Raw genomic sequence first — 17,778 nt, forward strand, 5'->3', positions numbered from 1 at the left:
CTATAGCAAAACCTCTCAAAAAAAAAAAAAGAAAAGAAAAGAACTGCTTTCTCCTTCTCTGTCTCTCTGACAAAGCTACATACCCTTTGACAATTTAAAAAATTAAAATAAAAAAATTAAACAGGGGCCAGCAGATGGTATGGTGGTTAAAGTGCTGAACTCCCACATGGCTAACTATGGTTTCAACCTGGCAGCTTGAAACTCATGTCAGGATTGTACATGTGTGTGCATGGCCAAAACCCCGAGAGGAAGGTGGAGGACAGGGGATTGCAGTATGGCAATCCCCCCCGGGGGGGGGTGATTTCTCACTGACTCTCTGTGTGTGTCTCTGGTGAGCGCACGTACCCTATAGCAAAAAAAAGGTCCTAAAAAAAGTAAACAGGATTTTTTTTTTAAACTAGGGTGCGTGCGCTCGCCAGAGAGACAGAGACAGACAGAGAGAGAGAAAGCAAGAAATCACTCCCCAAGGGGGATGGCCACACTGCAATCTCTTCTTTTCCATTCTCCTCTTGGGATCTTGACCACGCATGCACATGTGCTCGGCATGAGTTTAAGCCACTGGATCCGGGACTTAAACTGCAGTTGACTACATGGGAGCGACATAGCCATTACGCCAACTGTTCATCTCAGGATATTTTAATATGACTTTAGGAGTTCAGTGGGACAGAATTTAAGACAGAGAGGAATTTGTGTTTTTTATATGTCTGTCATATGGTTAGGTAGGTAATGTGTTTGAAAATACTTCCTTTCGTACATGTTTTGATTAATAACACACAGGCAGCTTGATTTGGACTGCCGTTTCAGAGTATTAACTAACACGAACTCTTATTTCCATTACCAGAAACTGACACGTCACGCCACATGATTAATCAGATAAACTGACAACAGCATAGATTAATACGTGATACGGTCTTCAGCCACCAGACCGCAGCAGTGATCACCCTACGGCGAAGCTCGTTCATGTCATAACTTTCCCTTTCCCACCTAATCTCTCTGTCTCTTTAGTGAGTGCACACACTCTATACCAAAACCTTAAAAAGGGGCCAGCAGGTAGCATAGTGATTAAGGCAGTGAACTTCCACATGGCTGACTACAGCTAGAGTCCTGGACTTGGAGACGTGAAAATCATGCCAGGCACGTGCACATGTATGCCCATAATCCCAGGAGAAGGGAAAATGGATTGCGGCATGGCCACCCCCCCTCAGGGGTGACATCTCACTTTCCCTCGCACTTCTCTCTGACAAGCGCACACTCCTTATGGCAAAAACCTTAAAAGAAAAAAGAAAAGAAGATAAAACATCAATAAAACTTAATGACTCAACACTGGATTTAACAGACATTTGAGGATGACTAATTATCCATCAGTTATTCTTATCTGTAGCTTCCTACTCAGCCCTGTAATCTAGGTGTGCCCAGAAATTAAGCAAAAAGGTAAAATTGACTATTTGCTTTTACAAATGGCAATAAGTATACTCTCAGTTGAAGGCATAATGTTTATCTTGTGCTAAAGATCTAAAACATTTCTGAATTAAATATCTTGCTCCTTGGGGCCAGCAGGTGGCATAGGGGTTAAGGTGCTAGGCTCCCGCATGGTCACACACAGTTCCAGTCCCAGATCTGGCAGCTTCAAAATCACACCAGGCGTGTGTGCATACATGGCCAAACTTTTGAGGGGAGAATGGAGGAGGAAGGATCAGCAGTGTGGCCATCCCCCTGGGGGGTGATTTCTCACTCCTCCCATCTCTGTCTTTCCTCAGTGAGCACATGAGCATGTATGGCAAAAACTCTAAAAATTTTTTAAAAAAAATATCTTGCTCCCCTGGCCTGGGAGTTAAGGTAGCTGGATCCCACATAGCTGACCACACTGTTCAAGTCCTGAACCAGATTGACTGAAAAGCACAGGGGGCATGTGCATCATGCATCCTTAAATTCTTGACAGGAGAGATGGAGAAGAAACTATGGTATGACCATGGGCCGTGGGGGGTGCTTTCTCACTGTCCCTTTCTCTCCATTTCCCTCTATTGAGCACATAGAACTTCTAGTAAATTACAAAAACAGAAACAAAAACAACAACAACAAAAAAACGCAAGTGTTACACACAAATAAGACCCCAAACTAAAGGACCAGCACATGGCGTATTGGGTAGGTTGCTGGACTCCCACATAGTCGACTGCGGTTTGAGTCCCAGACCCAGTGACTTAAAACTCCCGTCAGGGTAGTGTGCATGTGTTCCCAAAATCCCGAGAGGAAAATAGAGGAGAACGGACTGCAGTGTGGCCATTCCCCCGGGGGCTGATTTCTTGCTTTCTGTCTCTCTGTCTCTTTGGCAAGCACATGTGCCCTTATAGTAAAAATCTCTCTTAAAAAAAAAAAGACCTCAACTAAAAAGGAGTAAGGGATGACTCTAGGTAAAGACTGCCAACAGAATGGCAGATGATGATTAAGAACGGATCTTAGTCACAGTTATTATGAATCTCAGTTCTGCCACTGTATGACTACTGTCGTCATATTTAATTTTTCTGAACTTTATTTTCTACAGCTGGGGACAAAGCTTTAGGATCACATATGTAAAACGCTTAGCTAGTATTTGTCATTTAGTGAGCACTCAAGAAACACAAGGGTACTTCAAAAAGTTTATGGAAAAATGCAATGAGAATGAGTTCATTTTAGTTCAAAAAAATTTTTGAAGTCTATACATAGTTTTCCCATAATACATGTTTTCTATTTTTTAAAGAATTATTTACTCAATTTTATTTATTCAATAATTTATTTTAATTTGACCAGAGAGAGACAGACAGAGAGAGAGAGAGAACAGAGGGAAAGTGGGAAAACAAGTCGCCAGATACGGGACTCAAACTGTGGTCGGCCATGTGGGAGTGTCCAGCGCCTTAACCACCATGCCACCTGTTGGTCCCTGATGCTTTCTATTTTTTTAAAGATTTATTTTATTTAACTTTATTTATTTAATTTACTTTAATTTTGACCAGAGAGGGACAGAGTGAAAGAGCAAGGGGAAGGGGGGGTGAAAAAGCAAGCTGCCAGGTCCAGGACTAGAACCATGGTTGGCCATGTGGGAGTCCAGGGCCCTTAACCACTATGCCACTTGTTGGCCCCAACATGTTTTCTAATTTTGAAGTCTTTTCCTTTTTGAAGACTACACATACTAGCTACTCTCAGAACCCTCCCTCACAGGACTTACTGTATTCTAGTTCTACAAGTAGAATTCCAACCATCTTGACCTACACCTTATCTGCAGCAGAAACAGATGCAAACTACTAAGAAATACTCAGAAGGAAATAGCAATAAACCCAAAGAGGCCTAATCTGTGGGGCTTCTATCCTGCTTGCTTTTTGATCAGCTAATGCTAGGCTGATGTTACTAGTCTTTGTAAAGTCTAATTTTAGAGTAAGAAACATGATGAGAGAACTTAGCTTCTTAAAATCACACCTTTAATGTTATGTCTTAGAAGCTAGCATATTGGGACCAGCAGATGGCGTAATGGCTATGTCGCTGGACTCCCATGTAGTTGACCATGGTTTGAGCACGTGCGTACCCAAAATTCCAAGAGGAGAATGGAAGAGAAGGGATTATGGCATGGCCATCCCCCCTGGGGGGTGATTTCTCGCTTTCTGTGTCTCTCTGTCTTTCTGGTGAGCACATGTGCCCTATAGCAAACCCCCTCCCCCCAAAAAAAAGAAGCATATTACCTGGTTGCTTTTGCCGGGGTTTTGGCAAATTCGTCACACATGTATGTGGGCACATGAGGATATTGCAAGGATGTAGAGATCCCTCCAGGAAGAGCTGCTTTGTCTGAGATATATGGATCCCTCCCAGTGGAGTCTTTGGCAATGTGTTGGCAGGCACCAGAGCAAGACAATAAACTCCCACTTGATGAATGCTGTCAATTGCCTAGAAAAAGACAAAGAAAAATAATTAAGGAGATTATTTTTTGTTACATTTGCTATACTCTTGGCATAGCCCATTATTTTACTCTAGGATTTTTCTTTACCCATTCCAGGTCTAGAATCTGGTACATCATTAATACCCTACATATCTAAAGATCTAATCATTAAGATCCCATATACTGTTCAGCTATGGCATAGATTAACAGAAGAGAGGTAAGAAACCTCTAAATGGACAGAGGTAGACATTGCTTTAGGCCTCAATACTTTCTTCTAAGTGATAATGTCAAAAACTTAGTAAGCTGTTTGGATCTTTTAATTTTTCATTATCTAGCATAGCTCAATTAAATAGTGGCAAAGTCTTTTTATTATGAACACAATAGTTCCCTACATGGGCCCCCACTTAAGCAATTCACCATATTACCATGCATCTGCATATGACCCACAGCACACTGAACAATGGTGGCCACAAGCTAGCCTCAGTGCACGTCTGCTCCCAGCCACGTCGCTGGACACCTGCTCAGAGCTCACTGCATCTGTTTCTACACTGTTTACGACTGTTGTTCTTACTGTGATCACAAAATATAATTAAGTATTATATCAACTAGTAAAATATGAATGCAAAAAGACAGAAAAAGTTATGCTTTGGAAAGACATAAAGGTGAGCTTTTTAAAGAAGTTCTTCAAGTATTAAATTCTAGCACAAAATGGGGACCAGCAGATGATGTAATGGTTATGTTGCTGGATTCCCACGAGTCGACTGAGTGTCAAGTCCTGGACCCAGTGACTTAAAACTCACTCTAGGCATGTGTGTGCCCAAGATCCTGAGGGGAGAATGAAGGAAAAGGGATTGCAGTGTGGCCATTCCCTGTGGTGTGATTTCTGGCTTTCTGTCTCCGTCTCTTCAGCAAGTACACATGCCCTCTAGCAAAAACCTCTCTAAAAAAATGCTAACATAGAATGTATAAAGGTTTATTCATGTGATGGAATGCAGTATGATCATGAATACACCAGTTTGAGATCCAGGTCAACTTGTGTAAACTATACCCAAATGCATTGTCTTTGTTTTCTGGTTTCATTTTCTATAAGCTAGAGTTAAAACTTAGGTATTTAAAAAGTGACTTGAATAATCTGTACTTTTAGGGTTAATATATTCATACCTATGAAGAACTTTACAAGGAAAACAGACTGGGGCCAGAAGGTGGCATGGTGGCTAAGGTGCTAGATTCCCACATGGCTGACTATGGTTTGAGTCCTGGACCCAGCAGCTTGAAAACCAAGCCAGCCACTTGTGCATGTGTGATTAAAATGACAAGCAGCAAATGGAGAAGGGATTGTGGGTGGCCATCTCCCATGAGGGCTGATTTCTCACTTTCCTTCTCTCTGTGTCTCTCTGGCGAGCACACATACTCTACGTCAAAATATATTTTTTTTTTGAAAAAATTTTTTTGCCATAAGGCATATATGCTTGCCAAAGAGATAGAGACAGAAAGTGAGAAATCACCCCCCAAGAGGGATGGCCACACCACAATCCCTTCTCCTCAATTCTCTTCTCAGGATCATGGGTATGCGTATGCACGTGCACACACCTCCAGCGTGAGTTTCAAGCCACCAAGTCTAGGACTCAAACTGTGGTTGACTCATGGGAGTTCAGTGACAACCATTATGCCATCTACTGGTCCCAGCAAAATATTAATAATTTAAAAAAAAAGGAAAATGGGCCGATAGATCTAAAGTTCAGTCATAAAAGATGGATAAGGCCGTTTATTTAAAAGAACTTAAGAGTCAGCCAATGGAATGGCAATTAAGGCAGCTGGGTTCAAGTCCTGGACCTGGCAGCTTAAAAAGACCCACCAGGCATGTGCATGCCCAAAATCCAGAATAGAGAAAAAATTGGAAAAGGGATTGTAGTGTGACCATTCCCTGTTAAAGGTGCTTTTTCATTTTTTCTCTCTGTCTCTCTCTCTGGCCAGTGCACATGCCCTCTGACAAAATTAGTAAGAAAAAAACAAAAGAACTTAACAGGACAAAAGAAAACATGAAAATCATATTCTTCAGACTATCCAAATAATCAGGACAGATGACTAGGATCTAGTAGCGTTCTTAAGTTTCTGGTGTTTTAGAACACACAGAAACTAGCCAATGTATTACTTGTAAACGGAACTCACCACTAAAAACAAAACATCTGGTAAATTACCTACTAATCACTTTTATTTAGAGGGTTCTGATTAGATATTTAATTAATATTAGTATTTTTTAAAAGAATTATTTTATTTATTTATTTAATTTGACCAGAGAAGAACAGAGAGAGAGACTGAAAGGTCCAGGACTCGAATCATGGTCGGCCATGTGGGAGTCCAGCACCCTTAACCACCACGCCACCTGCTGGTGTCAATATTTAATTAATATTATACACAGACCTGGAATTAACCTCTTGGGTTCCAACCTACTAGAACATGGGTGTCCTTTACTGTTCTACTATGGACCCAAATCCCCAAAGGAGAGAAGCGATAGAGACTGGGAAAATAACAGCCTCTTATTCCACGTCAGACCAATTAGACCCCAAGTGACTTTTACAAACATTTGGATGAGTAAATAGGTATAGCATTTAGTTCCTATAGTTGCTTTGCAGAGAAAAGTAACAAATACTTTGGAAATTTTCAGGTGCATTCACTTTTATGTAATAGGGAAAAAATACATAATTCAACCAAAGAGTCTACCATTCAACTCAGAGTTCATTCTAAGAAAAACAAGCAGGTTTTTGTTTGAAAATATGAATGGTATGAAAACTATTTCCTTTGCACGTCTGCCTTTTAGCCATCTTTCAGAGGTCAGTCCAGTTCTACTTTTCTGTCTAGGCTGCCTTGAGTAGATGTTCTTTCCTCCATTTTTCTACTGCAAATAGCCTATGCTATACCAGCTGAATCAAAGATGCTGAGGGTAGAGAGAAATCTTTAAAAATCGTCCAGCCCTACCACTCACCTCATAATGCATTTCTACATCACTACTAACTGGCAGTTAGTAAGTCCAAACGCTCCCAAGCAGAGACGTTATAGACACTGGAGCACACTGCACAACATGCAGGTGGCTGTGACAAGGACAGTGAGCTTTCTTTGGACCATGCATTTAGGCTCCAGAATGTTCCCTGAGCTGCCTCTGACTATGCTAGCATAGCTATCAGCTCTGGGGATTCAGCAGTGAGCAAGAGAGACAAAGAAGTCAGGGATTCCATGGGCCTTATATTACAATAAATATGGGAGACCGTAAATATAATACTTAAACGGTGAATACTTATAAATGCTAAATAGACAAAAAAAAAAAAAGAAAAGGAACAGAGAGTGAAAGGGAATGCTATTTATGATAGAGTAAACTTCTCTAATCCTATGATGGGAGATTATGCCGATGATCATTATTCTCGGTATTAATAGTCACCATCATTATTTACTGAATTCATCATTATTTACTGAATTCATGTCAATTAATTATCTCATTTAGTCCTAACAACAGCTCTGTAAAATAGATAATTTTACCCCCATTATAAAGGGTAGGAAATGAATTCAACGAGGTTAAATGCCTTGCTTAAGAGCACTATGTGACGAAGAGTGAAACTGGGATTCAAAGCCTATGATTTTAAACAAAGACCAGGCTCTCCACATCATTCTAGCATGCTCCCCACTAGAAATACATCTCTTGTCTGAGCCTAAGCCACTCTCCTTCCCTCATGGTTTGTCTCACCCACTATTGCCTATCTCCACAGGAAAGGTCCTTCAGAGTAAGAATAAGGCCTGGTCTTCTCGTAGCTGCCTCCCATGCTAGGCAGCACTTACGACATGCAATAAGCCTGTAAGCAACTGCTGACAGTGGATTGATTACTGTCAGAGATGTGTTCCACGTATGGACAGTCACGACTTCCACAGGAGCAAATACTCAGGGTGGGAAAGAATTTGCTGAGACAAGTCAATTCCATTGTTCTTGGCAACCTGAGCAGAATGTTGTGGTCCACATGAAGAAATGGCATTCATTATCTGATTTTGTAATGGTACTCAGAATATTAGAGCAATGACCTGTCAAAAAAATGTGTAAGCAGTGGCTGCTGCCTCCTAGAGGACACAGACCCCATGGTACACGCACCTGTAACACGCGGCTCATCCACTGGAAACTGTCTTCCTCCGAAGCATCAGGTCTTTGTTCCGCAACCACCACAATGCGCTCATCATAAAATACAGACACAGAAAACACAGCAATTCTAAGAGAGACAGATCAAACACATCAGAACTCCCTTCGGGGTAAGTTCTATTCACTTTGCTTAACTGGAATTACACAGCAGAGAGACACGTCCCCACCACACCACCCAGAAATGAATAGTTGAGAAAAGAAAATGTCACAATTATTACCATCAAAATGAAGATTCATTCATTCAAAAACATGTAGGAAGCACCACTGTAATGAATGCTGGGGACACAGTGGTAAATAAAACAAAGTTCCTGCCTTTGTGGAGTTTACATGTTAGACACAGGACAGACAAGTAAACACACATCATGATGTTATGTCGTAATATACACCAGGAGGCAAACTGAGGCAGGGCCAGGGGTGTGGCGGCGGTGTATTACTGCAGCCGGGGTGCTGGGGAGCCTCTCTGAGGAGCGGACATTGGAGCAGAGACCTGAATGCAGTGAGGACACGAGCCACGCGAAGATCTGGAGGAAGAGGTTTCCGGGCAGAAGGAACGGAAAGCGAAAAGGTTCTGAGGTAGGGACGAGCTTGGCAGGTTTGAGGAACAGCAAGGAGGCCAGGGTGCCTGGAGCAAAGTGGTGAAGCAGAGAGTGGGAGGGAGAGGTCAGACACAGGCCAGGGCAGGACCGGAGGAGCTGGGAGGCCAAGGGAGGAGGATGGGGCTGGTTCTGAGTGAGGTCTCCGCTCAAATGTCCCCTTCCTACTGAGGCATCCCCAGACCACGGCACACAAAACGGCAAGCCCCTCCCTCAAGCCCCAGGTGTTCATTCTCCACAGCTCTTAGAATCACCTCACCTGTTACCATCTAACTCTTTATCTAGTTACTGTTTTCCACAGTGAGGACGTGAGCTTCATGAGGGCAGAGACTTGGCCCATTATGTTCACTACTGCGGCCAAAGCACCTAGAACAGAGTATCTGGCACATGGCTGACACCCTAAAAATATCTGTCGAATAAATGCATGAGAGAATGGGAAGCCACTGGCGAGCTGAAGAGTGGCACGTCTGCTTGACTCCCTCCCTTCTTTCCCTCCACATACATTTATTGAACGTCTTCTGTATGCCAGGCACTGTGCTAAGTGCTGGGGATAGAATCAGGACCAAAGACAAAAGGCCTAGAGCCCCATGAAGCTTACATCTCTTGGGCAGTCACACCATTACACAAACCCCACATTCTAGGAACTGGTTCTTTTTTTATTTCAATTTTTTTTTCAATTTTAAAAAAACTTAAAGGATGCCAAGGTTGCTTTGAAGATATATATATCTTCGATAGCAAACTGATGAACAGGAAATGAACTTTTCAAATATATAGCAAGTATCTTTTCTGGTATTAATAAACAAAGGAAAAAATATATCTAATTGACTTTGTCATGGAATTTGAAATTAACACATATATCCTATGTCAATCTTCACATTAAAATAGCATTAATTTAGTTAGAAACGAGTAAGAGAAATAATTTTTAGTCAGAAATGAGTAAGCGAAATAATTTTTATATGTAAACTCCTACAGAACAGCTTCTACCTCAATTGGCCTGCCTTTTTTTTTTCTCTCTCTCCCCCTTACTCTGTCTCTGCCGAGTGCACAAGCCCTCCAGGCAATTATTAAAAAAAATTTTAATATCCAAAGATAGGATATAGTTTTGTGTTATTCCTCTCAATCAGAGTCAAGGAACTAGACATTGTGAGATATATATTCAAAGCTAAGCTTTTTTTTTTTTTTTTTTTGGTTTTTTTGCTATAGGGCACATGCGCTTGCCAGAAAGACAGAGACAGAAAGCGAGAACTCACCCCCCAGGGGGGATGGCCACGCCACAATACCTTCCCCTCCATTCTCCTCTTGGGATCTTGGGCACGCACACACACGCGCCTGGCTTTGAGTTTAAGCCAATGGGTCCGGGACTTGAACTGCGGTCAACTACATGGGAGTCCAGTGACATAGCCATTACGCTAACTGCTGGTCCCCAAAGCTAAGCTTTTGCTATGCTTAACCAAAATAACCTCATCACTTGGGAAGGGAATCTACAGATACAACACAAAAAGTCCTGTGAAAATCTATTTAGATTCCAGAAGTGCTAACATTTGAACATGGTACTACTCACCTTCCCCTATAAACAGTCTTTATTGACTCAACTGCCAATCCAGTAGCAACAATGTCATCAGCATTATGCCTTCGACCGCTAACCATCAGTAATCCATCCATTTTTCCAACCACAAACACCAGACTACCCTGAAAGGTAATAAGAATTTACTTTGATTTCCAAAATCTTAAATGGTAAAACAGACATATTTTACTTCCTGCCTTAACAATACATCTCATAATTGGGGCCAGCAGGTGGCGTGGTGGTTAAGGTGCTAGATTTCCAGGTGGCTGACCACGGCTGAGTCTGAGACCTGGTGGCTTGCTTTCTCACTCTCCCTTTTTCTCTCTCTAGTGAGAGAAAGATGCACACACATGAGTGTGCATGCCCAGTAGCAAATTAAAAAGAATATATAATGATAACAATAAAAAAATCAAATAAATAATTATTTTTAAAAATCATATTTATTCTTAGGGAAGAATTTTAGAAGAAAGCAAGTGAGATTCCACAAAAGCACAGTTTACTTTCCCAGCCATGACTGTACATGAGTTCATCTTCCACACCTATCAGCAGGATGAATGTAGAGGAGAAAAATGTGAACTCATTTATCACAAGAACTAGGAGATTAAAACAGTATCAATATGAGAATGGCTATTTCAAGTTTAAAAGAGTAATAATAAAAAAAAAGGTAATGCTGTTTCCATTTGGCAAAATTAGAAACGGGGTAATAAAGAAGGTTTTAAGGAACACTGTAGAAGACTCTCTTCCAGTTAGAGAGCACAGCAGCAGGCAACTCGACCATCAAAGCATTACTGTATAAATAATCTTTCCAGGCCCATTTGCATAAATTAAACTTTTCTCATCATTACAGAATCCCTGATTTTCTTGGGTTGATTAGCCAATTACCTCCAGGTGAGTATCACTCACTGATTTACCGAGCACAGAGTGGAGCCATACACTGACTGGGTTATGTACATAAAGATATAACTTCTGTCCTCTGAACCTACTGGTCCAGTCCATACCAGGTGATAGAAAAGAACCAGCCATTTCCAAGAGTTTGAAAATCTACAGTGTTGGTAAATAAAGAGAATGAGAACTTTACTGCCAGTCCCTCAATGTATGGTTCTCCACTTCTTTCATAGCAACAGAACTTTTAGCTGGGCATGGCTAAGCAAAGTAAAGACTACATCGTAGCCTCCCTTGCAGCTAGACGTGGCCTTGGGACTAGTTAAGTCCAATGAGATGGAAGCAGAGGTGTAGCACAGCTGGCAGGGCCACACCCTTTCCTCTATTTCCTGGAATGCAGATGTGATGACTGGAGCTCCATCTTGGCTTCAGTAGTGGGTCAGTAAAGCTAAAAGGAGCTGAGTCATTGAGAATTTCCTGGTGCTGAGTGGAGAAGTGAAGATAGTAGATGCACACTACTATTGTTAGCAGAGTGATTCTCCTAGATCTCTACCCTCCCTCCCTCCTGCCATATATGGTGGGAAAGAAGTAAAAATCTTTTCTTCGACAAACTGCTAAGAGGAATGAGAGGGTAGGAGGTAATTAGAGATGGATGAAGGGATACAGGCTTAACTAGGATAATGACTATCACTCACCAAGTAAAACCCTAACTTTCCATTATGTCATGCCAGGCCCTCCATGACCTGGCTCCCCTTTGAGAACATGCTCTTTATTTTGAGAGGTTTATGCTATAGGGCGTGTGCACTCGCCAGACAGACAGAGAGAGACAGAGAGACAGAAAGAGAAATCACCCTCAGGGGAGATGGCCATGCCACAATCCCTTCTCCTCCATTCTCCTCTCGGGATCTTGGGCATGCACGCACACATGCCTGGCGTGAGTTTAAGCCACCGGGTCCGGGAGGCAAACTACAACAGTCGGCTACATGGGAGTCCAGCGACATAGCTATTACACTGACTGCTAGTCCCGAGAACATGCTCTTTGTGTCCTAATTATCTCCGTAAATCCAATGTCTATAAATACCATTTGCTGCATAACAAATTGTTTTCATTTAAATAGTTTACTGTTATACATGGTGTTGTGCTATTAATTTGTATGAAAGTGCTTTGTACACTATGTATGTACACTCTGTATTTTGCTATTGAGGGTAACTTTTTCCAACTCTTTCCTAACTTATTGTAACGTTAAATTAAAAAAAAAAAAAAGACAATGAGAATAAGTGAAACAGTCTTTAAAAAAAGTCTTAGTTTGAAAGTGTCTAATGAATTTGAGTAATGGAAATAATAAACATTAACTCATTTTATGACATTCTCTTAGAAATTGCTCTAAATAGGGACCAGCAGTTAGCGTAATGGCTATGTCGCTGGACTTCCATATAGTCGACTGCAGTTCGAGTCCTGGACCTGGTGGCTTAAAACTCACGCTGAGCGCGTGTGCGTGCGTGCCAAAGATCCCAAGAGGAGAATGGAGAAGGGATTGCGGTGTGGCCATCCCCCTTGGGGGGTGATTTCTCGCTTTCTGTCTCTCTGTCTCTCTCTGTCTGTCTGGCGAGCGCACGCGCCCTATAGCAAAAACCTCTCCAAAAAAACAAACAAACAAACAAAAAAACCCTCCCAAAAAAACAAAAAAAAGAAATTGCGCTAAATATAAGTTAAGCAGCCCTGTAACACTCTAGGGCTAATCAAAAATTGTTCTATTCTGTGAATTAAAGTCCAAGTAGTTGGATGAATTGTACCAAAGTCAACATAAAAGCAACACTTACTGGCCCTACGAAGCCCAGCAGTCCAGACCGGATGAATGGCACATCTCCAACAGGAGAGCCTACAGAATTCACTGGAATCACCTGAAAGACAAAATGAAGAAGTGGTAAGCCTTGCTATTTTTGAGGAAAGTGTATTTGATGTTTAAAAAGTCTTATTAAAAAAAAAAAGATTACATGGGCCAGCAGGTGGTATGGTGGTTAAGGTGCTTAACTCCCACATGTCCGACCATGGTTTGAATCCCAGACCTGGCAGCTTGCTTTCTCCCTCTCCTTCTCTCTCTCTGTCTTTCTCTGGTCAACTTAAAACACAGTAATAATAATGATAAATAAAATGACATAAACAATTCTTTAAAAAAAATTACAGTGATACGTTTTTGTTGAAAAATTAACAAGAATACAGTAATTCCATCCCTTTAAGTGATAATACTCACAATTTGTTGTTTACCTCTCTTGACTTTTTTTAAAGTTATAATTATTTATTTTAAAATTTTTAAATTATTTAAACATTTATTTTATATATTCAATCTCGATAAATCATTTAACTTGTACAGTGAATTTACCCAACATGAATTCAACACATCACACCAGTCTAGTTGAGGATACGACTTTTTTGTTTTTGTTTTTTGAGAGGTTTTTGCTATAGGGCGCGTGTGCTCGTCAGACAGAGAGAGACATAGAGACAGAAAGCGAGAAATCCACCCCCAGGGGGGATGGCCACGCCGCAATCCCTTCTCCTCCATTCTCCTCTCGGGATCTTGGGCATGCACGCACACGTGCCCGGCGTGAGTTTTAAACCATCAGGTCTGGGAAGTGAACTGCATTTGACTATATGGGAGTCCAGCGATATAGCCATTACGCTAACTGCTGGTCCCAGATACGACTTATTTTTTTAAAAAAAGGTTTTTGCCATAGGGCGCATGTGCTCACCAGAGAGAGACAGAGAGAGGGAAAGTGAGTGATCACCCTGCCAGGGGGATGGCTATGCCACAATTCCTTCTCCTCCACTCTCCTCCTGGAGTTTTGGGCATGCATGCATAGACTCCCAACGTGATTTTCAAGCCACCAGGTCCAGGACTCGAATCGCCAGCTTGCCATGTGGGAGTCCAGTGCCTTAACCATGCTATCTGCTAGCCTCCCTTTCAACTTTTAAAAAATACATATATTAACATATTAAGAGTTTTCTTTCTAAAGGATCATATATGTATTGCTTTGCAACTTGTTTTTTGACATAACATATCCATATCTTGCATATCTTTCCAAATTGGCCACACTGCAATTCCCTCTCCGTTCTCCTCTCGGAATCTTGGGCACACATGCACATGCGCCCGGCGTGAGTTTTAAGCCACTGGGTCTGGGACATGAACCATGGTCGATTACATGGGAGTCCAGCGACATAGCCATTACACTAACTGCTGGTCCCTAATCTTTTCAACTTTAATAGGCTGTTTTACAAAACTGTTCTAACAGTTCATACTCCACCAATACCACATAAGAGTATCTGTTTTTCCATATGCCCAGCAATACTACTTATCATCCATTTTCCAAACTCTGATAATCTGGTACCAAAGAAGGTATCACGCCGTTAATTGCATTTCTTTATTAGTAACATGGCTGAATTTCTTTTTGTTTACTGGCCATTTGTATGTCTTTTCTTGAGTAGACTATTCAGGTCTTCTCTGTATTTTTTCTGATTGGATTTCCTCCTTTAATTAAAAATAATTTTTTAAAGTTTACCTATTTCCTCTGTCAGTGAGACAAAGGAAGAGAAACAGCACCCAGTAGGGTTCCAAGGTGCAATACACATCCAGTCTCAGCCAGCCCCAAATCCTGGGCAGATATGTGTCTAGTATATTCAAGGAAGTCTCTAGAAATGAACCTGGAACCTTCCCCTATGGGTTGGCCTCACTGAGTGACTGCTGTACTACTGTGCAGTCCCCAAGATTTCCTTTTTTGTATAGGGGAACAATAACAAGAGCTAACGCTGTAAAATGTCATGTGCCAGGGGTAGGCTGGGACTTAGAAAATGATATCTCAAAGTGAAGAACTCAGAAGCAGTCTCAAGCAAGGTTTTTTCTTTGACCTTTTCCTGATCTCTTGCCTCTCATCCTTCATTCTCCTTTGAAGCAAAACACAGAAATTATGACCCCTCTTTCCCAAGATGGGCCACAGAAACCAGAACCCCTTCCCACAAAATCACTCATAAAACCTGAGAATATCCCCCTAACTTTCTCTTTCTTTCCATATAAGAGTTAGCCATAAGAAATTCTCTGGGAGCCAGATGGTAGCATAGTGGTAAAAAATGGTGCTCTTAGAGGCTGGCTGACCCATACAGGAAAGTTCTGAGTTCATGTCTGAAGACCACTCGAAGTATGCTGGACATGTGCGGTGTCCACAATCTGGGGCTGACTGAGACTGGGCGTAGATCCCAGCATCAAGATCCTACTGGGGGCTAGTCCCATGGCCTTGTGTTCAAGGTAGCCGGGTCCCATATAGCTGACCACATGGTTCAAGTCCTGGACAAGGTGGCTTGAAAAAAAAAACATTACAGATGTCTGCGTATGCATGCCCCAAATACTATCAAGATGGAGAAATGGAGGAGAAGGGATTACAGTGTGACCACCTCCCTGGGGGGTGCTTTTTCTCCTTTCCTTTTTTCCCCTGTCTCTCTCTGGTGAGTGCATGTGCCTTGTGGGAAAAACAAAACAAAACAAAACAAAAACAAAAACAAACCCTGTAGGGGTACTGGCTCTCTCTCTCACAGAAGAAATAAGCTTAAAAAAAGAAACAGAGGTCCTTTGGCCTACTTTAATTAAAAGTCAAAAGTCCTCGCCCCATTCCAGAAAGTATCCTGCCCTATATGCAGGTGGAAGAGAAATCAAGAGGTACCTGTATGGAGAGCCTTGCTGAGTTCTTCCCCTCAGCCATTACTATCAGATCACATCCTTTTCCTCCTACTGTTTTCCTATACACGGCTGGTCCGTGCGCCATTGAACCTGAGCATAGCAATGGATAGCCTGCCCTAGGTTTTTTAGACCTTCAATGTGATGGTTTCTATGTCACCCAAACAGTGATCAAATAAACTGGTTTGGTTTATCTCTTATTAATGTAGTTGTGGTTTATTTCAGTGGATTTAGACTTGAACCTTCACAGTAGAGGGGAAATTTATGTTGCCCTTTCATAGGCAGGGATCTAACTGTTTTACATCACATATTTAAGTGAAACAGGATGACTATTTCCACTTCATAGATGAGAAAGTGAGACACAGAGGGTTTCATTTACCTCAAATCAAGACGCTAAAGGGACCGGCAGTTGGCGTAACGGCTATGCCGTTGGACTCCCATGTAGTTGACTGCGTTCAAGTCCCAAACCTGGTGGTGTAAACTCATGCTGGGCGTGTGTGCATGTGTGCCCAAGATCCCAGGTCCAGGAAGGAGAAGGGATTGCGGGGTGGCCATCCCCACTGAGGGGTGAGTTCTCGCTTTCTGTCTCTGTCTTTCTGGCAAGTGCATGGACTCTATTGCAAAAACCTCTCCAAAAAAAAAAAAAGAAGCTAACACATGGTGGTGATGGAATATTAGGTCTCTGTTCTCATGTGTATCCTGTATATTTTCTTTCCAGTAGATTTTCTTTTTTTATTATTATTATTATTATTTTAGTTCTTCGCTATAGGGCGTGTGCACTGGCTGGGATGGGGGCAGTTTTCCTATGGGTTGTATGCACTTGCCAGACAGAGAGAAAGTGAGAAATCACCTTCCACCCCTGCCCCATGGGAATGGCCATACTGCAGTCCCTTCTCCTCCATTTTCCTCTTGGGATTTTGGGCATGTGTGCACACACACACTGGTGTGCTTTTCAAGCCACCAGGTCCAGGACTTGAGCCATACTACTGGCCCAGATGTGACATTTTAAAGCAGTCTAAGACCATTGCAGTGATAGTAATGATAAAAAAAGACATCTAATAATTTACAGTGTATCATTTTGGGCTATATACAAAGATGACGGTCACCCCGAGTTCTTATCCCTTTCAGGCAACACACCATGGACAACACAGATATTTGGCCACAGAGATGACACTCTTGGACATCTGTCAGTACACGGGTACATGGACTAACTTTCAGATGGAAGGGTAATACACAGGCCATGTCACCCTGAGAATCACTAGTCTAGATTATTGAAAAAGAAGCTCAAATAACTGCAAATGGATGGTGCTCATTCCTATAAACCCGATAAAATGTGACAAGGACATGACCTACAAACTGAGTTTCTCTGGTCCCTAAAAGATAGCCTGAGGCAGGTTAATCCCAATTAGGAAATACAGACAATTAATTACCCTTTTGATTTTTAGGCTCGCTAGGCAAATTTCTCATTGCAACTTAGATTCACATGCAGAACTGTGCCCAGGAGAAAAATGTGTTAGTCTAGGTAGAGTATGCTGGCTCCTCCAGAATCTGTGCTCTGTGAGGACCTCTGCTTGTTTACGTTCTTCCTTTTCCCTAAGCATCTAGAATAGTGCCAGACACATAAAAGGTGCTCAATAAAGACTGAATAACATGCACAATCTCCAGGACAATTCATCATTTTTAGTTGGTAATATGGCATAACTTGGGTGTACTTTGGAAAGATTGTGCCACTGTCATTATATTCTCCCAAATTATAGTTTTAAACTTATAAAAGCTCAAACCCACAGCAAATATACCAAAGTGAACTTTTATTTTTTAAAAAAGAATTATCTTATTTAACTTTATTTATTTATTTATTTATTTATTTATTTTAATTTGGCCAGAGAGGGAAAGAAAGAGAATGTGTAAGAGAAAAAGTGAGAAAGCAAGCTGCCAGGTCCA

General features: G+C 41.7%; 1 protein-coding gene across 2 annotated transcripts in view; it reads right to left on the bottom strand.

Annotated features, from left to right (window-relative positions):
• The window catches only part of DIP2B (DIP2 acetate--CoA ligase B (putative)), a gene marked incomplete at its 5' end in the record, with an annotated part of 144,588 nt that overhangs the window by 39,842 nt on the left and 86,968 nt on the right, over nt 1–17,778 (bottom strand). For both annotated transcript variants that reach the window (XM_014584082.2, XM_014584081.2), the window contains 4 exon segments: nt 3,708–3,909; nt 8,034–8,148; nt 10,233–10,360; nt 12,938–13,018. In XM_014584082.2, the coding sequence (XP_014439568.1) occupies nt 3,708–3,909; nt 8,034–8,148; nt 10,233–10,360; nt 12,938–13,018 (526 nt within the window).

The sequence above is a fragment of the Tupaia chinensis genome, unplaced genomic scaffold (assembly GCF_000334495.1).
Source record: "Tupaia chinensis unplaced genomic scaffold, TupChi_1.0 Scaffold145652_1, whole genome shotgun sequence".
Classification (NCBI taxonomy): Eukaryota; Metazoa; Chordata; class Mammalia; order Scandentia; family Tupaiidae; genus Tupaia; species Tupaia belangeri.